Source organism: Solanum stenotomum, chromosome 1 (assembly GCF_019186545.1).
Source record: "Solanum stenotomum isolate F172 chromosome 1, ASM1918654v1, whole genome shotgun sequence".
Taxonomy (NCBI): Eukaryota; Viridiplantae; Streptophyta; class Magnoliopsida; order Solanales; family Solanaceae; genus Solanum; species Solanum stenotomum.
In genome coordinates this window covers 2,554,593-2,577,864 of record NC_064282.1, presented here as the reverse complement: position 1 = coordinate 2,577,864, position 23,272 = coordinate 2,554,593, and the positions used below count along the sequence as shown (strand labels likewise).

At 32.4% G+C, this 23,272-nt stretch overlaps 2 protein-coding genes and 2 non-coding genes across 22 annotated transcripts; 3 read left to right on the top strand and 1 right to left on the bottom strand.

Annotated features, from left to right (window-relative positions):
• Positions 1–417: 417 nt before the first annotated feature.
• Positions 418–4,340, bottom strand: LOC125847016 (UPF0496 protein At4g34320-like). 3 transcript variants are annotated; one of them, XM_049526735.1, is made up of 2 exons: positions 4,262–4,340; positions 418–1,730 (listed from the first exon to the last, which is right to left on the bottom strand). In XM_049526735.1, exon 2 carries the CDS (start codon positions 1,686–1,688, stop codon positions 576–578), a length of 1,113 nt encoding a protein of 370 aa, XP_049382692.1. In that variant the 5' UTR covers positions 1,689–1,730; positions 4,262–4,340; the 3' UTR covers positions 418–575. The 3 variants fall into 3 exon arrangements, with proteins under 3 accessions (XP_049382692.1, XP_049382688.1, XP_049382684.1); XM_049526731.1 differs by lacking the exon at positions 4,262–4,340 and adding an exon at positions 2,627–2,718; XM_049526727.1 differs by lacking the exon at positions 4,262–4,340 and adding an exon at positions 2,149–2,689.
• A 4,875-nt stretch (positions 4,341–9,215) lies between these two features.
• TRNAG-UCC (transfer RNA glycine (anticodon UCC)) lies at positions 9,216–9,287 on the top strand. The gene has a single exon. It is a non-coding gene; the product is annotated as a tRNA-Gly (tRNA).
• A 2,212-nt stretch (positions 9,288–11,499) lies between these two features.
• LOC125854051 (small nucleolar RNA snoR83) lies at positions 11,500–11,630 on the top strand. Its single transcript, XR_007445344.1, has one exon. It is a non-coding gene; the product is annotated as a small nucleolar RNA snoR83 (small nucleolar RNA).
• Positions 11,631–14,235: 2,605 nt separating this feature from the next.
• On the top strand, positions 14,236–23,263 carry LOC125852787 (uncharacterized). Of its 17 annotated transcripts, none has more exons than XR_007445063.1 (10): positions 16,517–16,647; positions 16,747–16,841; positions 17,107–17,180; positions 17,797–17,841; positions 18,123–18,229; positions 20,340–20,469; positions 20,565–20,659; positions 21,243–21,316; positions 21,410–21,605; positions 22,860–23,229. XR_007445063.1 is itself a non-coding variant. In XM_049532481.1 (9 exons), the coding sequence occupies exons 2-8, from the start codon at positions 16,770–16,772 to the stop codon at positions 21,595–21,597; spliced, it is 711 nt and encodes a 236-aa protein (XP_049388438.1). In that variant the 5' UTR covers positions 16,517–16,647; positions 16,747–16,769; the 3' UTR covers positions 21,598–21,605; positions 22,860–23,229. The 17 variants fall into 17 exon arrangements, 3 of the variants coding, with proteins under 3 accessions (XP_049388438.1, XP_049388444.1, XP_049388467.1); XR_007445060.1 differs by having other exon boundaries at positions 21,207–21,316; XR_007445065.1 differs by having other exon boundaries at positions 16,747–16,906; positions 21,207–21,316.
• The last annotated feature ends 9 nt before the right edge of the window (positions 23,264–23,272 follow it).

Here is a 23,272-nt window from a genome sequence, read left to right as displayed (position 1 = left end):
CGAAAAAAGATGACTATCATATTTTGTGTTTAACTATCGGCTATTCGAAATTCACAAGCTCGACTAAACTGGATATGCAAATGCACCGGGGAAGCTAGTTAAAGAGGTAAAACGTTTTCTATCGAGTAGTTCTCCATTTTCAGAGAACGATCAGATTTTATTGTTCCAAACTGAGGCGTCACATGGTCTCACCTGTTATTGAAGGGAAGCAAATATAGCCACTGAAAAAGTGAAAATTTTCGACTATCCCCCTCTAACCATGATGAAATCAGAAAATAAAGAAAAGCATTGACGAATGCAGCCTCAACATGTATCAGAAGATAAAATTAACATGTATAATAGAGAGTTATTTATTCATGTAAAAGAATAAATGAACAACAAATAGAAGAAGTACTATTGATCTACTTTATAAAAGAATCCAATAAAAAAACTTATTATTCATGGTACAAAAGTTAAGGAGTCCTCTAACCATGATATATATGTTTCAGATTAAGTTTTCACATATTTAACATCACAAGCTATGAAAATCAGATAACTGTTAAAGTGCTTAGGTAAATTTCAGCATGCTGTAACCTTCAATGGTTTGGGGGTTTGATGATTCTTTGTAAGATAACAGTCCTGGCTCGACGAATATCCCTGCTACACACATCAGCTTGCATTCCAAGATCTTCAACATTCTTCATAAAGACATCCAGCTTTTTCCTGATCTCTTCTATAGCAACCTTAACAGCATCTTCATCAATAGCAAACTCAACTTTCTTCAAGAGTGATTCAATCTCGATTTCCAATCGATCTATAAGCACCCTGATACTGTCCAAATCCTTAATTGTGATAAAAGTACCTACATGCATTGTGTTGACCAATTCTTTCTGCCCTTTGACAGCATCTTCATAGTTCTTGAGAAGGGAATCTATCCATTTTCCCATTGAGCCCAATGGAATCGACGCTGCAGCTGCCAGAGCAGATGCGACCGGAGGTGCAGCTATAGCAGCAGCCACTACTGAGCAAATCAAAACAGCTGCAAATGTAGCCACAAATATAATGTTTGACACTTTCCTCCAAGCATTGATGTACTTAAGCCTCTTATCAAGCTTGTTCTTTTTTAGCTGCAGCTTTTCAAGCATCAGCATTTGCTGTGTATAAACAGACTGGAAAATTTGGAAAAATTCCTCTGTGAAAGGATCCCCTGCAGCTCTGAAATTCTTCAGTTCCTCTAACGTCTTAGTATATCTATTCCCTTCAACCCCGCTTTCCTCTTCAAATTGTTGAAGTGCTACAAGAATCAGCAATTGGCTATCCCGAGCACGTTTTAGGCATTTCTCTAAAGCAGCAAGGAAATCCAGAGTTTTGAGGCTATTGTCAAAATACTCCTCAACTAGCTCAAACAATTCTTGATTCTTCCATATGTCTTTCTTGCAATCCAATATCACCTTCACAACTTCCTGATTCATTTCCAAAAGGCATCCAGTTACTTCCCTCAAGGAATCAAACGAAAGTGCTCTAACTTCAACCCCATCAGCAAGGGTATTGATAACGTGACTGGTTCGAGCTTGTAGATTAGTATCAAAGGACTGTAAGTCTGTGTCAACCCTGCACGCAGCTTCATATGAATTCAGCTCAATTTTATACTGCAGATTGTCGATTGCAGCTGAAGTTTCACCAGGCTTTTTGCTCATGTGTCCTCCCATATTTCTCTCAAAGCTCAAATTCAGTACAAATCTCCACACAAGCTGCAACAATGCAAAATTTTAGAAATGTAATTTCACAGCATAAACTGTGACAGAAAGTCAGAAACCCAAAACAAATAATCCTCTTTTTAAGCTAAACTCCAAATTCAAAAGGGAAATAATAGGATGGGAACAAAATAACAAACGCCCAAACAAAAAGGTCCTACCAGAACACCACTTTCATACATATAACATCAAACACAAAAACACAAGAAGCTGCAACAACTGAACCAAAAAAACAAACAAACAGAAAAGATCTTAACTTTATCCCAATAGAATCATACTACTTTCACAACACAACATCAAATCAAAACAAAACAAAACAAACAAGAAATAGCATCAACTGAATAAATTCACCTAAAATATGAAGAATTCAGAAACAGAAAAAGATCCAAACTTTATCCAACAGATTCTTACTTACTTCATATATTCCCCCAACTAGCAGCAACAAATTGTCCCAAGATCTCAAATGGGGCAACTTAAAAATGTAATTTTCAGCTAATCTTTCAAGTTATGATGCTCTGTTCAAGAATGGGGGTTCTGAAAAATGAAAGAGGGGGTAAAGAACAGGTATGTATAAAAAAGGGGAAGATAAAGATTAAAGGCTAGGGATAAAGGAAGAAGCTTATAGAGAAATGAAAGTGTTAAGAGCCAAGTAAAATGCTTTGGGGTTGACACAACACAAATTAGAACAAATAGCTTGCACGCATGAGTTTAATTAAACTAAATTTGAGATGGAAAACACGGGAAGCAATGTTCTTTGTGGTTCAAGCTTAATTTTTCAGTGTAGATAGATATGTATAAAAATTTCATATATATAAAGAGAAAAGAGATATGTAAATGCTAACATAGTTAGTTCTAATTTAACGCGGAAAGCAAGGAAAAATAATGAAGGATACCTAGGAAGAAACTGTGAAACTTCAGCTTAAAGAAAAGACAGAGTGAGTAAAGGAGAGAGAGATAATACAAGAAAACATGGGTCTTCTTTTTTAAAAAAAAATAAATAAAAAAAATGTTTCAATAAAGATATTTTTGAAACCTTGTTTTGTGAAGGTTTCGGGCTTGTTAGTATATGTTGTAGTAATAGTCGTAACCTTATAATTTTTGCTATATATTGTTTATTAGTAGTATTTTAAATTATCACACTATTTTGCTATTGTTATTGTTTCTTTCTTATAGACTTTACCGTGCTTTTCTTATGAATGTACTACTATGTTTTCTTGTTCTTCTTCTTTTATATGGGTTGACGCATATGAGCTGAAGATCTTTCGAAAATAACTTATCTACTTCTACGAAATAGTGGTAAGGTTATACGTACACTCTACCTTTTTCAGATCTCCACGAGTTGTAATCTTTTGCTTCGAGTTTGATTCTTATATATTGACAATGCACATTTAAAAAGATATTATACCTAAAAAGTAAATTTAAATACTATTTAAAAAATAAAATGAACAACCAACTACTACATTTAAATTACATGGATGGGCAGCACATTTTCCTGCATATTACTGGTTTAATAATCTAGAGGGTAGCTGATGTACTTAAGAGTCAACCTTGAACACAAAGCAATGGATTCCATAGCCAATTGGGCTGAGAAAAAGTCAAATTCGGACTATATGGTTTCATCAATATTAATTAATCTTAATTAATCTGACCATTCTCTGTATAGATGCAAATTAGTGTCTTTTAGGGTGTGTTTTGGTATATGGCTGGTCGAAATATTTTGAAAAATACTTTTTTTTAAAGAAATAAGTTTAAACTTATTCTAGACTGATGATCTAATCATCCCACTCTCAAGTCTCACCCCTTTACCTCTACACTTACTTTCACAATAGGAAAAAGATTTATTAGGGACCAAGATTTAATGACGAGTTTTTTAAAAAAATATAATCTTTAATGGTATATTTTTAGGAATGAGATTATTTTATGGTCTTCTAATGGTATATTGAAGCTTATTCATTTGTGTTCATTTAAATTATAGAATAAAAAGTCAGAGAAATTGTTCAAGATCATATAAAAAAATCTTCATCCCTTCACAACTGATGTGAAATAATCTTAACACTAGTATCACTTGCACACGTCACCCAGGTTTAATTTGCCACTAGTGGAGCTAAGACAACATAAGAAGGGAACCCAACGACGCATTTATCAAAAAATGGAATGAGTCTAACTGTAATATACTACGATAAGAATCAACATTATTATTAAATCTAACTCAAATCCCAAATATTAGTTCATGATCAGGGGAATGTTGATAGGTGGGACAAACTCATCAACACGTTTTATTGTCACAAATTTGTTTTAAAGGCACCATTTTCCTTAGTAAAATTAAAGAAAATGGTATAGAAACCTTCACAGCGCTGAGTAATGCTACATTTTTTGTTAGGTCTCGATTAGCTAATTGCTATATATGATGTTTTTCAAGGAGCAGCAAATCATTTACTAATGCATTCATTCGTTTTGCGTTGCTTATCGATGATAAATCATTCGTTAATTCACAATGTAGTAAGGAATTAATGGAGAAGTTAACTTACCGATGATCTCAAAGTGTGTTAAATCTTCAATCGTACTTGAGAAGTAGCTTGTTATACTATAGCTGTAGTTTTTTTGGGTTAAAATTATGATGGGAAGCAGCAATATTTATAGGCAAAATTAGTTATGTGAAAGACCAAACTAAGACAAGTGACTTGCCATGAAAGTCATTAGTTGTTGCTTTCTTTATTCCCCTTTTTTTTATATCTTTTTTGTTCTTCTTTTGTTGTTTAGATAACAGTTGTCATTGTTACAAGTGTCAACTATGATGTTTGAATGCAATGGTTTTGAAATTGTGTACGTAATGTTTAGGTAGAAAGGTTAAATTAATGCATCATAGTTTCCACAATTAATAGCTATGCAAATGAAAATTAAACGTATGGAGTATTTGATGTCAAAAGATAAAAGAAGTTTCTATTACTACGCGATGACATTAATGCAATTATTGCGAAAATTTCTACAAATACACCTTTTTATTGTGACAATATTTTCTTCACTGTATTTTCTTTACTATCAAATTTTAGGTACCACATTCTAACATTGGAGAATAATTTACTTGTTTTCGATATATGAATCTAGTTTATTTACAATAATACATACGAGTATAGACAAATTTGCCTCTTAAAATTCTAATTGAACACATTCTACTTTAACATAAAATTTTAGTCAAATTTTCACATACAAAATTTATACTCTTCGTTGAAAATACTGAATTTAAATGAACAAAATATTGAAGCATATCAATAAATATTAATTAATGTAAAACCAAGAAAATGTAGGACAATCAAACATCGAATAGCAAATTAATTACTTGACTCAATGAATAAAGGGAGTGCCTTTCAACTTGAGCACGAAATCTTTATTGAGTTTACAATTATCGAGAGTGCTACCACCAAACAAGATCGAGACCACCCTTTCCCACCATAAGCTCACATTTTGTACTCATCAGTCAATCTTATTTTTTAAAAGGATAAAGAAAAAGTTATTTATTTAACACATTTTTAGTTAAAATATTTAACACAACTAGAGTTGACAATGGTATATTCGTAATTTCATTGAATTCAAGGTAGCTTTAAAAAAAAAAGTGGATAAAAAAGAAGCATAAACCGTTATGTTACAAAACAGCACCGCGTGCTTTAACATACGCAGGGTGCGTTATTTTCGGAGCAGTTGGGAATTTTTATCGAACCCAGGCATTTCGGGGGTTGACACGTCATCATAGTGGACGCGTGTCAGCAATTGAGTGGTTGCCGCCTTAAGTAGGATTCAAAAGGATTGTACGCTACGTCAAATAGAGAAAAACCAATCTTTTAGTTAAGTTTATTTGTTATCCCTCACGTGCTTCCTAACCTTTTTGCCTCTCCCACGATTACCGTGAGATGGATAAGATTTTTCATTTTTAATCAAAAATTTTGGAATCATTTTCTAATAGTGAAGAAGTTTCGATAAAAACAATGGTAGACTAGGGTCAAATGAATACAATAACTTACCCATATTAAATTATTAATTGTATTAACTTGAAATCATTATAGCAATTTATAAACTTTAAAGTATATGGGTAGAAACATTTCTTCTTTAAAAGGTCTTATACCGAATTAATTCAACTCAATTGAATCTCAAAGCAAAAATAAGGAGCAATCTTAGTGCTTGAGTTGTTGTCATATTATTAATTTGATCTTAGACTAAGCATATTTAACTTTTAATTAAATGAAGTGTCAATATTAATACATATATTGATTAATATTGATTTGCCATGCATATGTTTACATCTTATATTTTGTTATATTTAATATGCTCATTTGCAGCTATTTCGTAATAATTTTAATTTCTTACATTTTGTTCATCTATGATATATGAGTGTTCTACTCCAAACTATTTTGTACATTATCGATAAAAAGAAAGTAAAAGAGAAGTTCAGAAGACGACAGACTTTGATTTTGTTTTCTTCCCGTTTCCTATGATTTTTTTCTTGAGTGGGTTAAAATGAGTTGGGTTAATATATCGACATGTTATTGATTTACTCAAAAGTTGAGCTAAAATCAACTATAGTACGGATAGAGTTGAAATGATTATATTTTTATGAGCTAATTTTATTACCTAATTTACACCGGAGTTTGTTTTATAATTTGGTTTATTATTTTAAAACTTTATAGTTAATTAGGAATATAAATGAAGCTTTACCTTCAAGTGAAATTATGGTTTGAATGACTGAATGTCATTTAGAATTGTGATCCCCATTGAAATGATGAAACAAAGAGTAAAAAGTCTTGTAGTAATGATGGTACAAATCAATTCCATTTAAATTTAAGGGACTTGCTTAGGCTAAATATTTTTATATAATTATGATGTACGGATATCTCAACTAATTTTATGAGATATTTATGATCATTCTACTGGTAACAAACAGATATCACTAATTTTCTCATTTTTTGTGATCACTATTTACCAAGTCTTACTTCCCAATTTAGATTTTCATTTAGGTAGGTTCATGATCTAATAGATGATATACTTGCCCCTCGTTAATTAGTTGTACAAGGTTTTTAAAATCAAATCTTGATAACCATTTTCTCACTTCATGTTATATTTAAAGGTCTTAATATTAGTTTTGATTTATGAATTTAATCTTCAGAGGAGGTGACTACTGTCGAACTTTTCTTATTTTCATTAAGTTGCTAAGTTCTAAATATAAGGCCAGAAAGTGGTTATTGATGTAAATTATATGTGAACAACACAACAGTACCATGGGCATCAATAACTGGTTTCGATGTACTTCAATGGTATAGAAGTATCATATATTATATATGTTACTATACATTAAAATTTATGACTCTCGTGACCACTAAAGAATAATTGATTAGACAGACTAAAAGCACTACAAATTTGTTTCTATTCTCTTTAAAAAAAGTTTATAATTGTAAATAGTATAATTAGGGATATGAAGTCCGTGATATGTGAAGCCAATTTTGCAACCTTAGAATTTGCCTTTTTTTTAGTCGGTGTCAAGATTCTCCCAAACTTATTCCTTTTAATTCACTTATTACCTTTAAAACCCTACTCACGGGATGTTTAATTCATTTGTATAGTGTATTTTTTCAATAAAAGAGATTAGATGAATCATTCTATTCAGGGTCGTCTCGATTATAAGGTCACGAAAGCAATCACTTGAGGCTTAAATTTTTTAGGACCCCTATTTTTCCTAAAGGTTATATATATAAGGATTTTTTTGGATAGAATATATAATTTCTTTATTTATTGTGGAGGTAGTAATAATTGAGAAATGAAATAGTATTTAGTTAATTGTAGAGTTAATATATCATATGGTGACTCAACTAATACTTATTTTCATAGAAAGTCACTCACCTTTCATTTATAACCTCAAAGTCACTCAACTATGGATTTTTCTCACAAAACTTAAAATATAAGAACTCTATAACGTTTGACTTTAGGCCCAAACTTGTTGAGACTACTCCGTTTCTACCTTCTAGCTCAACCTCTACTTATGTATGTGTCTAAATAAAGTTTAGAAGTTCTTTATCTTATTTTTTCTCATATTTGATTGTCCAAATTTAAAAAAAGAATTATTCGATAGAAAAAAAGTTTCTTAAAAATGAAGAAAATGACTTTCATAATGGAAATATGAAAAACAAGTTCCATGTATTCCACATTGATTGTGTCATTCCCACCGTCCAACACACCTGATCATCTCCACTCCACCCCCTAGCCCTCACTCCCACCACCCAACCCCCAACTTTCATATTATTTATCTAAATTATACTCAAATATTTTTTACTCACGTATCTAACACAGAAATATAAATAAAAAATTCATTTATTTTCCCTTGGTACCGAGTACACCCTTAATCCGAATATGTAACTGTACGTTCTTATCTGGTACGTACTAAAATCATTATATTATCCTACAACATATCATTTGGAACTGCACGTGAAATGTCATTTAACCAACATAAAAAAAAAATCATCAACTAGCCAAGGTCTTCATAATAATCCTCTATATAAGCCCTTAACCACTTTCACAAAAACCACACCACCAAAAAAAAAAGACAAAAATTGAAATCGATCTATCAATATGGAAGCAAAGTAAAATTTGGTCATATTTTTTGCAACATTGCTTATAGTTGCAACCATTGGAATTGAAATGGCCAGTGCAGATTCCTTGTGTGGATTAACAATAAATGATTTAATGACATGTAAGTCAGCAGTATCTGGGCCTAAACCATTGCCACCATGTGATAAATGTTGTGCTGCTTTAACCAAAGCAGATTTGCCTTGCCTTTGTACTTTCAAGAATAGTCCAATGTTGTCTAGTTTCAAGATTAATTCCACTCTTGCTATGGATCTTCCATCTAAATGCAAACTTGATTCACCTAATTGCTCCGCTTAATTAAACTAGAAGCGGATTTGGGATTTGAAGATTAGTACTGACACGTATCCCTTGTCAGTACCCCTTTAATGAGTAGTGAGTGGTGAATTAATGTTTGGTTTAATTTGTTGTTGTTTGAAATTTGAATTTAAGTATTTGGTTCCTATAGTCATGTGCTTTGTTTTATTATTTTACTTTTATGGTAAGAATTTATGTTGATCAACTTTGTTTGGTTGATCTTAATAGTTTATTTTAATAAACTTTGACGTTTTGTTTGTTGAGGTGATCTAGTCATTTGTGTAATCAGTTCAAGTTTAAACCGGTTGAATTATACAATATGTTTGTTAATGTGATAAAATTGATTGCACTCAAAATGACATATTAAATTATTGGATTAACTGAAAAATAGTAGTATCAAATAAGTTAAAAAAAATGAAATTTCTTGGTTTGGTTTGAAATGGTTTTTCATTTTATTAATTGATAAAAGATAATTTGATTTTGATTTTAAACAAGATGATAATACCATCAAAACGACTAGAAGAGACTTGTAAAATGGTTGAGAAAAAGGATTCACAAGCGTTTGTAGTCCAACGGTTAGGATAATTGCCTTCCAAGCAATAGACCCGGGTTCGACTCCCGGCAGACGCAATTCTTTTTTCTTATTATTTTTGTCTAAAGTAAATTCTCACTTATTACTTCTATACATCGAGTATCTTCTTATATTTTAACTTATTTGACATCTTTTTTGCTATTATTTTTGTCTAAAGTAAATTCTCACTTATTGCTTCTATACATCGAGTATCTTCTTATATTTTAACCTATTTCTGTCAAAGTAACTATTGAACGAATCAATAGTGCACTTATTTAATATCTCATCAATTCATCTTGATTCGTCCAAATTCAATCTAAACTGTCATTTGCCAGATCTGATTATAACAACATACTCTATCTATTCAAGTTTACTTTCTTTGTTTTTAAGTTTTGAAAATGGTCTTGGGATATCAAACAAAAAAATATTTTCGTATTTCTCCTCCTACACAACTCAAGTGTAATGCCCTGATTGTCTTCCACTTCAAGTATAAGATATTAGAGAAGTATGCCCTACCCAACTCGCCCAAATTTGATCCATTATTAGAATATGATTTTTTTTTGTTACTATCGACATGTTAATGCAAAGTTACAAACCAATGTTAAGATGAGTGTGATATGTGCTTCTTAGTTAGATAACTCTGAGATATTACTCTACATGTGCCAAAAAAACGTTAGGTTTGAGTAGTCATTTATATTTTGAACTCAAAGGAATTATTATAATAAGTAAATTGTTAATTAGAATTTGTAGGAAGATCAAAAGCTTTATCGATTCTAAATGCTATTGTATCTTTAGTTTATTACAGTAAAACCTCTATAAATTAATATAGGTGGGACCATGAAATTTTATTATTTTATAGAGATATTATTTAATCAATAAATTAACATTTATTAATTTAAAGAATGGATTGAGATTTAATGAAGGTTAATTTTGAATATATCAAAATCATTGTATCTTACTAATTTATGTATCATATTTATTGATTTCATATAACAAAATATTATACATAAAGTACAACGAATACATCAAAATCATTGCATCTTACTAATTTCAACCTTGTGATGCAGGGATAATAAGAGCTCTCAAGATGTATTATCGAACAGATTTTATTGTAGAATATTAGAAGACTATGAAGTGGGACAAACCGATCCAACAAAGTTTAATGTTTTGGATGCTATCAGTTTTGCAATCCCTGTTTGGACAACAAATGTTCAGCAAGAGACAATAGCAAATTGTTTTCGACATTGTAAAATTCGTTCGGGGGATGCAATCTCAGAAAATTTGAATGAACCCACTTGTGAAAACGTCATTCATGAACTTGAAGTCATTGATTAATGATCTCTGTTACCACAATAAAATGGATGTCAATAACTTGTTGAATTATCTGGGTGAAAGTGATACATGTTCAGAGGTCCAGAACTTAGAAAAAATTGTGGATACCATAAAAAAAAGCAATGTTGATGATGAAATTGAAGATGATATTATACCTTTGGAACCAGTTACGCGTAAGGAAACACTTATCGCATCTAGAACTCTTCACAATTTTATGGTGCAGTTTGAAAAGACAACACTGGAGCTCTTGGATGCAATAAGAAAAGTTAGAGATGAGTTTCAACTAGATTTAAATTTTAAGAAAAAACAAAACACAATAGAATCATATTTCACTAAATTGTCTTAAATATATTTGTACTTTTAAAGAATTATTAATTTATGATATTAATAGGACCATATATTTATATAGGGGTCTTTTGGAAATATATTATCTTATCGAAATTGATGATTTTTTCCATTGGTCCAAATTGAAATCGAAGGAAAATATTATTTTAGAGAGATTATTAATTTACTGAGTATTAATTTATAGAGATTTTACTGTAGTTAAACTATGACCCATTTTGTAGTCGGAAAAAGTTTTGCCTTGTTCAGTTTGAGTATCCGATAGAAGTTAAGGTCGCTAGATTTCAAAAAGCTCTTATCAAAGATTTTGCCCTTTTTATTTACATAGGTTAATAACTTAATATAGAAAAGTATATCAATAGTGAAATAGTTGAAACAATGGGAGCAATAAGTGAATTTGAACAAATTTAAGGGGTCAAAAGAGTAATAATCATAGGGTTACGCTTCACATTGATCACTATATAAAGCCTCGCCGCACAAGATTTATAGTACTCGTCGCCACCAGCCTGCTAGGGTTTTATCTTCTTCTCTTAAATTTTTCTTCAATCTTTAAAATGTGTTTTGTTTTGGTTGTCAAGTGTGTTAATGGCCTTCATAATCCCAAATAAGCTGAGTTAATTCAAAGTGTTTATTTGATTCATGGGAGGCCTAAATCAATTGGAGGTTTCGCTGATAATGCCTTTTCTACTTTTTCAAGGAGGCGTTTACTAGTAACTATCCATACATACTTTTATTTTTTCTGAATCCAATTCTCTTTGAGATTGTTTCTTTTTAGTTTAAAAACTGCACTATTTGATAACTGAACACAGCAATTTCTCTGGAATCTGGATAAATTGATTGGTAGTGACTTTAGTACTGGATATGGTCAAAATTAAAATTATATTCATTCATTAAATTTACTATAACAGACGATCTAGCGTTCCTTAGGTATATATTTCAAAATAATTTTTATTAAAAAATTATCAAAATGACTCGCAGCAATTAGTTTAAGTTTGAGTAATTTATATCAAGAAAAAATAGTTTGATTATTTTCTTGTTTAAATAACATGACTCTATTAAATCAACCTGACTATCAATCTTAAGACCTGTTTGTTCATAGATTTCTCAAGTAATATTTGAGGAATAGTTTGACAGATAGTATTTGTCCATAAAATTTGTCATTATTTGGCAAATTCTCAAATATTAGTTTTTTCTAGTATTTGGGTCAAATTTCATTATTTGGGAAATTTTACACCAAATTTTTATTTTTTACAAAAATACCTCTATCGTAGTTGTTAGCGTTGTATTACATAATTTTTTATGTGAACATCAAAGTATTGATGAAATATTCAATGAATATGATGATATGATTGTTGATGAAAATGATGAACAATTGACTCAGGATAATAAAGTTATCACGGTAACAAAGTTATATATTTTGTCTACTTCACGATATATGAAATGAGACGCTTGTTGCACTCACTCTAAACTACCACATGGCTTCAGTGTCATAGACACTATTTGTTATTTGTTGCAATGAAAATTCAATTGACTTAATACAAACTTATGATTAGTTTTGATAATTTTTAAAACTTATGAATATAAATCATATTTTTCTAAAAAGGTTTAAGTATGTTTTTCAAATACTATGTCTGAACACATGATGAAATTTCACCTAATAATATTTGGAAATCTATGAGCAAATGATAGCTTAATATAAATTGAAAGGAGCAAGAGCTACTTATAAATTACCTTAATAGTGATATTTGGATTTTAAATTTTTTATTTAAAGAAATTGTAATTTGATCTTTGGAATATGTACATTTTAATTAAAAGTTAAATAATAGACATTAATTTTAATATTATTAAAAATATATAGATACTTTATTTTTTAAAAATTTGATTCTTAGTTAAATACAAATTGTTTATCGAATACACTTTTCAAATGAATTAATTAAACATAAATTATTTTTTTTCAAAAGTAATATCATATATTTTTAAAATAATTTTTTACTTTTATTTTGTCATTTGACATTTTAAGAAAAGAGAGTTATTTTTTAAAATTTTTTATGTTTACTATTAAATATTATTTTTTAAATTATTTTACAAAAATTAAAATTAAATATCAACTAATAGAGATAATGTGATAAACTATCTACAGCATGTCAATAATTATTTTTTAAATGGATATGTTTTAAGTCAAATAAAGATGAATGGAGAGAAGTATCAGCTAATGTCTAATGCGTAGGATATTGGTCAAATAAAGATGAATGGAGAGAAATATCAGCTAATGTCAATCATTTGGCAAAAGAATTGCAAGATTTTGCTGTATTTCAAAATATAATAGTATTTTAATTTAGAATGTAGCAAAATATTTGTATTTGTATACATATAATATCTGATCCTAATTACAAATATTTTGTTTTTGTTAATCATTACGATATGTATGTTTTGATTATTTATTCTATCTAAAGTTGAGTTGAATTATACATATATGTTCATAAATAATATTATAAAATAAATTAATATATATTTTTTAAATTAGTATATTTTAATTAAACTAATCATAGAAATTGTAAGTATAAGATTTCTATGAATATTGTGAATAGTATATTTAATATAATATCATAAAATTATTAATTGACAAAAAAATAATGTATCATGTCTAACTATACAATAAATGACTTGCAATGAGAAATATCAAATCAATATTTCTATGACAAATTAAACATAAAATATGACACAAGTTCTAATGTCTAAACAAAATTTTTAATACAATACTTTTTTTTTGTACAAATACAATACTCTTATTTCATATTTCAACATAACACACATAAATATGATATAAAAGAATTTAAAAAATGTAAGTCTATAACCTTATTCAACAATAATCATACTTTAATTTTAGAAATGAGAAAACTAACAAAATTATGCTAGTGAAAAAACAAACATAAAATTAAAAAATCAGATAATATAAAAAATTATATGAAATCATATGAAATAAAGATTGAGAATGAGAAAAAAAAATGAAATATGATTTTTTTAAAAAAAGAAAATACTAGAAATAAAAATTAAAAGGAATTTAAAACAATAGAATTAAAACTAAAATAAAAATAAAATGTAGAAATTACAAAATAATCAGATTACCATTACATTATGTAATTATCAACAATTTATCGCTCTGAGAATTGAAAGAGGGTAATCAACTCATGTCAATACCAATAACTTGCTAATCGAATAATTAAAATAAATAAGTTTTATCTTTCCAAACACGCTCTAAAAAAACAATCAGACTCAATTTCATTCTATTTTCCGTGTATTTAATTATTAATATCTATAAATAGACCCCACCATAGCCGACCCGACCCGCCTATCTTTTACGCTACCGGCGCTGCTCTTAACTTTCCTGGTGACGATTCCGATCAAAACTCTTATGAACGCTTCTGCTCTTTCATAAGATTTCGCCACTCTTATCTTGTTATTCTTCAAGGAAAATTTGACAACTTGTTGTCTTTTTAACTTGTTAGAATTCTTAATTTAAAAAAATAATCAAGAACTTGTTGGAGTTACTACATTGGAATTCTTGGTTTAATAAAAAATCAACAACTCGTTGTTTCTTTAAGTTACTACAATTGGAATTCTTGATTTAAGAGAAAACCAAGAACTTGTTGTCTTCTTGAAGTTACTACATTGAAATTCTTAATTTAAGAAAAAATCAAGAAAGTCGCTATTGTATCTAAAGATGTTCTTGTGCCTGTTTCTTTCATCTTTTTTTCTGTTTCCTTTTTGTCTGGCCATTCTAACTATGGTGTCATATGTTTCCTTTACACCAGCAACATCAAAATACAGCCGTTTAGATGATATGCATGCTTTCCTAGCAAGCTATGGCTTTTTTCAAAAGGAGAGGCTCTGAGTTCTCTTTCTTACGTTTCTTTGTTGGAAATTGTTACTAATACTCACGGGAAGCCAAATAGATATCGTAAGGTTTTGAAGGTAAAGTTCTTTTGAGATTTAGTTGGTAGTATCCATTAGGATAGGTATAAAACTACTAACCTCGTCTTTGTTCTTGCCATTGTTTACCAGACGGCAAGTGTTTGTACCTTGGAATTGATGATTGTAGACAAGATGTTGGTACATGTAATCAGAAATTTTTTCTTTTCTTTGATGACTGGAGGAAGTGGGAGCACATGTAATCAGAGGACTGTGTTTGGTTCCTCTTCGTTTTCGACTGTAGACCATGGACTAGATCAAACTTGAGAACTGTTGCACTTTTTAGGATTACTGAATTTTCTTTCAACTGATTACATTGCCTGATTATGTAGGCATTTTTCTATGAAATGGCAAGAAAGTTATTTACTTCAATGCCATGCTATTTGTCAGAAATGCTGCTCATCACTAGCTCAGAGTTTCCACTTGTTTGATTTATCACCACAAAGAAAAAAGAAAGGGTGGGTAAGTGTGGTTCTTGTTTGTCTATTAGAACATGCTACTTGTTCATTTTTGTTCCATGTTAGATGTGCAATCAACTTGCCAGAAATGATGTGCAGCATTTAATTCCCTTTGTTGGCACCATTGATACAGTTTGTGTTAATCTGATAAAGCTATTTTGATGTGTTTTTCAAGAATCTTTTGTGGTGACTAGTTGGTTCTTAAAAGTACTTGTAGCATTGGTGCCTCGTCCTTCTCTTTATTGAGGATACTGTCGCGAATCTCTGTACTGGAAGTGATTCTGTCGGTGAGAGCAATTGTCTTGACATTTTTATGCAACATCACTTAGGATTTATTGTATTTGATATTATTTGTACATGTGCGTGCCTTTGTCCATTCCACATTCCCTTTCCTGTAGGCTGTAGCCCCCCACCTGCCTCCCTAAAAGAAGAGGGGGGTGGGGGTGGGGGGAAACAAATTGTGGAGGGTTGGTTAGTGGAAGAGAGAGTTACTTATGCATCAGATGGTGCAAATCATTCAAGTGTTATGCCATCATGTAGTTTTATTTCTGTTAAGCTACTTTTGAAAAACCTAGATAGAATAATGTTTCAAGTAATGTTTTACCCACAGAGGATGATTTCCTGTTAAACGTGAAGTTGTTGTGACATATAATTTTGGAGACACGGAACATAATCTCTTGGTCCCTGCCATAAATAATTTGAAAAAAAGAGGACTGCAAAGTTTGATCTCAATTTTTATGCTCTTTCTAGAGAAGAGATAGCCACTATAGGGGGATTGATCTATGGGTGTTTATGGTTCAGGTCCTTCTGCATGGAGATGATTTAATACTTGTGCATTCTCACGGTGAAAAGAATCTTAAGAATTATTTGATACCACGAGGCACGAGCTATGCTCTCCTCTGGGGTGGATGGGGACTCACATAAATGGTTGATGCTGAAAATGGAGGTAAAATAGATGAACTTATAAGGAAGACGATGAGTAGAATAAGCCATTGCTCTCCATTTTACCAAGGCAAGATGAAGTTCTTTGCCACGAGTGAGTCTTCAAGAAAGGCAGCGGGAAATAAGAATAGAGTGTTCATGATGTGCCACTCATGCCAGGTAATTTTTCCTTGAGTGCTTGTTTGTGTTAATAATCAATGATGAGAGAAAATGTGTGCAACTAACTAATGTTCTTGTCCATCATGCATAAACTAGAGCTGTAAGAAGACTGCATCATTTTCAGAAGATATGTGCTCTGAGCTTCCACAGCAGTCATACCATCAATATAATCAATCTTCCATCCAAGTTGTGATGATCGTGTATTCTCTGATGAAAGGTAATGTTCTCAAATTTCTCGGGAATGTTAGGTCTCTTTCTGATATTATCTCAATCAAATATGTTAGTAACTCACATGACCTGATGTTTCTCTCTTTAGGCCAAGTGTGAAAATGAAACTTGATGACATCTGGAATAACAAATTGCAAGCTCAAGGGGAGTGCACAAGTACACGCGATGGGGAGTCAAAAGAACGTAAACCATTCCTGCAATTTGTTCCTGACCTGAATAAGAGCTGAACTTTTCCAGTTCATGTTTCAGTTAATTAGCTTCATTTCTTTCACCCACTTTTCAAGATTATCTTAGACTGCAGTCTTATAATCATGAAAGCCATAGAGATTACAATGTCTCTTTCTATGTCTGCTAGGCCACACAGTCTTTTCCAAATTCCATTTAGCTTATGTTTTGATCTTGTAATAGCATTGTCATGCCCCCTGACATTTTAAAATCAAATTTTCAGAATTTTGACCGACAAAAACTCAAAGTTTCTTATATTCTGGGACAAAATGGAGGGACTTCCGTCCAGAGATTACAATTGAGTACCTTAGCTATATCTCGGATGTTTTTGCAACTTCTTCTCTATCTTGTTAAGATGATGAACTTTTACCCTTTCCAGTATGAGATGCAGAGCAGAACTGGAACAGAGAATCTGAAGAAGTGGACTTTTACCCTTTCCAGTATGAGATACTATACTCAATGTCACTTCTGGCATCTTGTATTTTGTTGGTGATTCATTGGTTCCTGACAGCATTGATAAAAACTGTCTGGAGGGTGCCAAAGTTCTCCAATGGTTGATAAGAAGTTTATTCCGTTAGTGGTGTGCCCACACTTTCTATAATTGATCAGGTCTATTCTGGCCTCTGTATATTCCATTATGGCCATTCTTGGTTTCTCATGAATTCCTTATAATGCATTGGTTTTAAACAATTGTTTCTCTTAGGGATCGTTTGGTTGGACTCATTAGCAAATATAATTCAGCATAAACTTTCGAATAAATAGTATATCATTTGTTGGCCACGTTAGAAAAAGCAATATCCTCATAACTATGTAGCACTCAGTTATCTGCACTACATAGTCAAGGATTATGATCTTTTGTTTGATTCTAGCATTTATCTATATTGAATATTACACTAATTGTAATGTTCTACAGCATTCTGCAGATGAGTGAATCCTTTTGGAAGAACTGCGTGAGAAGGTAATGATTGTCTAAAAGCTCATTAACGTGTTATTTCAACTTGGACTTGGGAGTCTGTAACAACAACAACTACATACCCAGTGAAATCCCGCATGTACTTGGAGTCTGTAACTTATTGAATTATCAATTCCTATCTGGACAAATGAGGACATCAACCTATCTTGATTTCGAGCAAGAATTGGTATATTGATTTTGATGAATAGGCAACATTGAATTTGAGTTTTGTGGGGATCTTTATAATAGGTAACATTGATTTTAAGTCTTTGACTATGCTTTTGCAGGTCGTGCCTGAAATTGGTTACCAATTACTACACAACTGTGCTGACCAAATTCAAAACTGGGGTTGGATGTACAACATTCATTCACAAGCTTCAAGATCATTTACCTGGTAAGTTACTATCTTTAATTAGATTTTCATTACACAACCACTCTGTGAAACTCAATAAAATTGCCATTTACCAGAATCCATTGCACTAAATTTTGCAACATTCATTAAAGTTGAACCTAACTTTGTACTAACACCTAGCATTATCTAATATTGGACACCAGAAAAGCACAAAGTTAAGAAGCCGCCTTAGTTTTCTTATAGCGAAAAGATAAGAAACTGAATATCTATGGATGATCTGGCTAGAAAAGTTCCAGTAGTTGGAAGCTTACCAGGAGAGTTAATATTGCTGTCAGAAAAATGACCACTTCTCTACAGGAATAGTCACCAACAAGAGGCACAATGTTGTGGGAATGCTCTTCGGAAAGGGGCGCGACATGACCAGACGATCATCTGAAAAGAGTCACGCCTCTGCCAGAAAGTTATAGGAAAGAGCGTGATTCTGTTAGAATGGTTGTCGTAGAGAGGCATGACATCGCTAGAACTATCATTGGAAAGAGGTCTTCTTGATCAGTTGCCTAAAAGAGGTATGTTCTCTCTGGAATGACCACGAGAGAGAGATGTGATACTGAAGAGAGAAGGGCACCTATAGTACAAGGTGCTGGTCTTTGGTAGGTAGGGTGGGTTGCTGGAGAGCAGTAACGCTAGTTGCCGGTATTGGCTTAGACTAACTGCCAGTAGGTCTAACCTGTATGAGATACAATCCACATCTTAGAGGAACTAGCTTCATTTGAAAACTTTAAGACTACTCTTAAGTTCTAACAGTTTTAATAAATACTAGAAATTATTAATTAGAATGAGGTGATTAAGGAATAACTAGAATAGGCTCCGAGGCAGTGACAAATTTTTCTTATTTTTCTTTGATGAGTGGAGGAAGTGGGAGCACATGTAAGCTGAGGACTGCGTTTGGTTCCTCTTAGTTTTCGACTGCACACCATGGACTAGATCAAACTTGAGAACTGTTGCACTTTTCTGGATTACTGAATTTTGTTTCAACTGATTACATTGTCGGGTTATGTAGATATCTTGCTATGAACTGGATAGGAAGCTATTGACTTCAATGCCATCTTATTTGTTAGAAATGCTGGTCATCACCAGCTCAGAATTTCTACTTTGTGTACCATATGTAGGTTAAGAGAGGTTCGACTAATCACCACAAAAAGGAAAATAACGATGAGGTGTGTGTGTGTGGTTCTTGTTTGTCTATTAGAACATGCCACTTCATTTTTGTTCCATGTTAGATGTGCAATCGACTTGCAAGAAATGATGTGCAGCATTTAACTCCTTCTGTTGGAACCATTGATACTGAATTTGTTTATCTGATAAAGCTATTTTGATGTGTTTTCAAGAATCTGTTATGGTGACTAGTTGGTTCTTAATGGTACTTGTAGGATTGGCGCTCCATTCTTCTCTTTATTGAGGATACTGTCATGAATCTTTGGACTGGAAGTAACTCTGTTGGTGAGAGCAACTCCACATTCCCTTTCCTGTAGGCTGCAGCCCCTCACCTGCTTCCCTGAGGTGGGGGAGGGGCACTGTGGAAGGTTAGTGGAAGAGAGAGTCCTTACCCATTAGAAGCTACAAAGCATTTCAGTGTTATGAGATCGTGTAGTTTAGTTACTTTCTTTTCTCTTAAGCTACTTTTGGAAAACCTAGATGAGAATATAGTTGTTGAAGTATCCGCCTCATCTATTGCTATCCCATTCCCTGCTCCGCTTTTCAGATATACTTGTGAATTATGAGATCAAGAAAAAGAAGTGTAGGGCCCAGAGTTGCAAAGTCACACTTGAACTTCCATCCCCACAGCCAAAGAAACTGATTGGAGAGTGCACTGTCAGGAGAGAGATTCGATCTTCACAGAATATTCTGTTGGGAAGTGCTTCTGAAAAGCTTGATACCGAGTCCAGATTCCTCTGTCAGACCTAAATTTCAAGTTGGTGAATTGATGGATCACTTGTTCATTGCACAGTTGGTGTAAACTATAAATCCAGAAACTCAGAGCAACCCCTTTCATCCAATGCCAGATAATTTGTCCTTGAGTGCTTGTTTGTGTTAATAATCAACAATGTTAGAAAATATGTGTAACTAATTAATGTTCGTTTCCACCGTGCAGAAACTAGAGCTGTAAGGAGACTTCAGCATTCTTCAAAAGCTATCTGCTCAGAGCTTCCACAGCAGTCGTCCCATAAGTGTGATCAATCTTCCACCCAAAGTTGTGGCGACAGTGTATTCTCTGATGAAAGGTAATGTTATCAAATTTCTTGGGAGGGTTAGGTCTCTTTCTGATATTATCTCAAATATGTTAGTAACTTACACAACCTGATGTTTCTCTCTTCAGGCCAAGTGTGAAAATGAAACTTGTTAACATGTGGAATAGCAAATTACATACTCAAGGGGTGTGCACAAGTACACGCTATGGAGAGTCAAAAGAAGGTAAACCATTCCTGCCATTTGTTCCTGTGAAGATATTACCCTTGGGCCTAACCAAACCCCAAAAGCCGGCTCACGGGGAGAGGATTGCCCAAGTTCATTTGACAAACCACCAGTCCATTATCCCATCAATGTGGGATTCAAACCCACTCTAACATTCCTTTCACGCCTAGGTCCCAACTAGAGCGTAGACCGGGAGCCCAAACAAGATGAACCTTTCTCCGATACCATATGAAGATATGACCCTTGGGCTTGATTTAACCCCAAAAACTTGCTCATGAGGGGTGAATTGCCTAAGTCCATATGAGCAGACCACCAATCCATTCTCCAACCCACTCTTAACAGTTCCTGTCCTGAATAAGAGCTTAATATTTCTAGTGCATGTTTCAGTTAATTAGCTTCATTTCTTTCACCCACTTTTCAAGATTATCTTAGACTGTATTCTTATAAATCATGAAAGCACTAGATACTACAGTGTCTCTTTCTAAGTGTCCTAGGCCACATAGTCTCTTTCAAATTCCATCTTGCTTATGTTCTGATTTTGTGATAGAATTGTCATGCCTGACACTTCTATTCAAATCTTCAGAAGTTGCACCAACAAAAAACTCAATGTATCTTATATTCTGGGACAAATGGAGTGACTTCCGTCCAGTGATTACAGTTAAGTACCTTAGCTATATCTCGGACAGTTTTGTGACTTCTTCTCTATTATGTTAATATGGTGGAATTTCTTCTTTCCAATATGAGATGCAGAGCGCTACTGGAACAGTCTTAAGAATCAGAATAATATACTCAATGTCACTTCTGGCATCTTGCATTTTGTTGGTGCTTCAATGGTTCCTGATATCATTGATAAAACTGCCTGGTGGAGGGTGCCAAAGTTCTTCAACAAGTTGATAAGAAGTTTATTCCGCTTGTGGGCGGGACAACAGTTGCTATAATTGATCAGGTCTATTCTGGCCTTTGCATAGTCCATTATGTCCGTTCTTGGTTTCTCATAAAATTCTTTATAGTGCATTTTCTTTAAAAATTGTTTCTCTTAGGGATCGTTTGGTTCCATCATTAGCAAATATAAATCTTAGCATAAATAGAATAACATTTGTTGGTCGTGTAAGTAAAAGTAATAACTTCATAACTATGTACCACTCAGTTATCTGCATAAGAAAAATAAGCTCAACATAACTTATGCAGCGTCTGGTTGGCAGTATTTAACTGTTCATTATTAATTATCCTCATGACTTATGCGGGATTGAATATGGAATAAGAAAGCAGGTGTCACCAATGCACGGATGAGTATTTACAGGCAAAATTCCCTTTATATTAGATAGTCCCTGCATAGAATAACTCATTTATTATTCACCGCATTAGGATCACCTACATTATTATTTCCCGCATAACAGTTTTTACATTATCATCACTGCATAAACATCCCCTGCATGACTAATACTTTCAGAGGCGTATCTAGATGGGGTGCCGTGGGTTCACGTGAACCCATGCTCCCCTCTCTAAATCATATATAGTAGTGTTATATTTTTTAAAAAATATTTAAATATAGATGTGTGAACCCATGTTCAAAGTATCATATAAAAATGCGATGATGATTGGGTGCACTTATCTAACTGAGAGATAGAAATTTAAATCTTATATCTATCTTGTTTCTTTGAGTAACACTTTTTCAAGTGGTTATCAGTTACACTTTTGTCGTTTCAACTAATTTTTCTTTTGTTTTTTTCCTTTATTCTTTCAATTCAAGTGTATTACATTGAGAATTCCTAAAAAATTTAGCATTGTAAATTTTTTATATAATTTAATCAAACGTGTATATTAAAATTTAAAACTAGTAGTATTATATATTTTGGATCTATAATTTTTAAACTTTAATGATTCATATTACAAACTAAAAGTCAAATCGATCAAATTTATATTAGAGATACATTTTTTCGTAATCGTGCACCCATCTAGCCGAGATCCTGGATACGCCTCTGATTATACTTTCACCAAATAATGTCTTTACTCTTTTGTATTGCAATTTTGTGATATTACTGAAGAAAAGGATAGTGATATAGGGTGCTTTATCTATTATCCCATCACTTTGTGGCCGTCTGGTGGAGTATATTCTTATGTAGAAACTGAGGCCCATATCAAAATAAATGTGCGTCCCTTTTTACATAGTCAAGGATTATGATCTTTTGTTTGAATGTAGGTTAAGAGAGGAGTGGTTTGACTTATCGCCCCAAAAAAGAAAAAATGTGTCACTTGTTCATCTTTGTTCCATGTTAGATGTGCAGTCAACTTGCCAGAAATTATGTGCAGCATGTAACTCCCTTTGTTGGCATCATTGATACTGATTGTGTTAATCTGATAAAGTTATTTTAATGTGTTTTTCAAGAATCTCTTGTGGTGACTGGTTGGTTCTTAATGGTACTTGTAGGATTGGTGCCCCGTCCTTCTCTTTATTAACTATGGTTTCTTATGCTTCCTTTACACCAACGACATCAAAATATAGCCATTCAAACGATATGCATGCTTTCCCAGCAAGCTTTGGCTTTAAAAGAGAGGCTCTGAGCTCTATTTCTGACATTTCTTTGTTGGACATTGTACTAAAGCTCACGGGAG

Coding starts and splice junctions, on each gene's coding strand:
- LOC125852787 (XM_049532481.1), top strand. CDS start 16,770: ATGACATCTGGAATAACAAATTGCAAGCTCAAGGGGAGTGCACAAGTA. Junction 17,842..18,122: donor TGGAAGAACTGCGTGAGAAG/GTAATGATTGTC, acceptor ATGCTTTTGCAG/GTCGTGCCTGAAATTGGTTA. Junction 20,660..21,409: donor CTATGGAGAGTCAAAAGAAG/GTAAACCATTCC, acceptor TATGAGATGCAG/AGCGCTACTGGAACAGTCTT.
- LOC125847016 (XM_049526735.1), bottom strand. CDS start 1,688: ATGGGAGGACACATGAGCAAAAAGCCTGGTGAAACTTCAGCTGCAATC.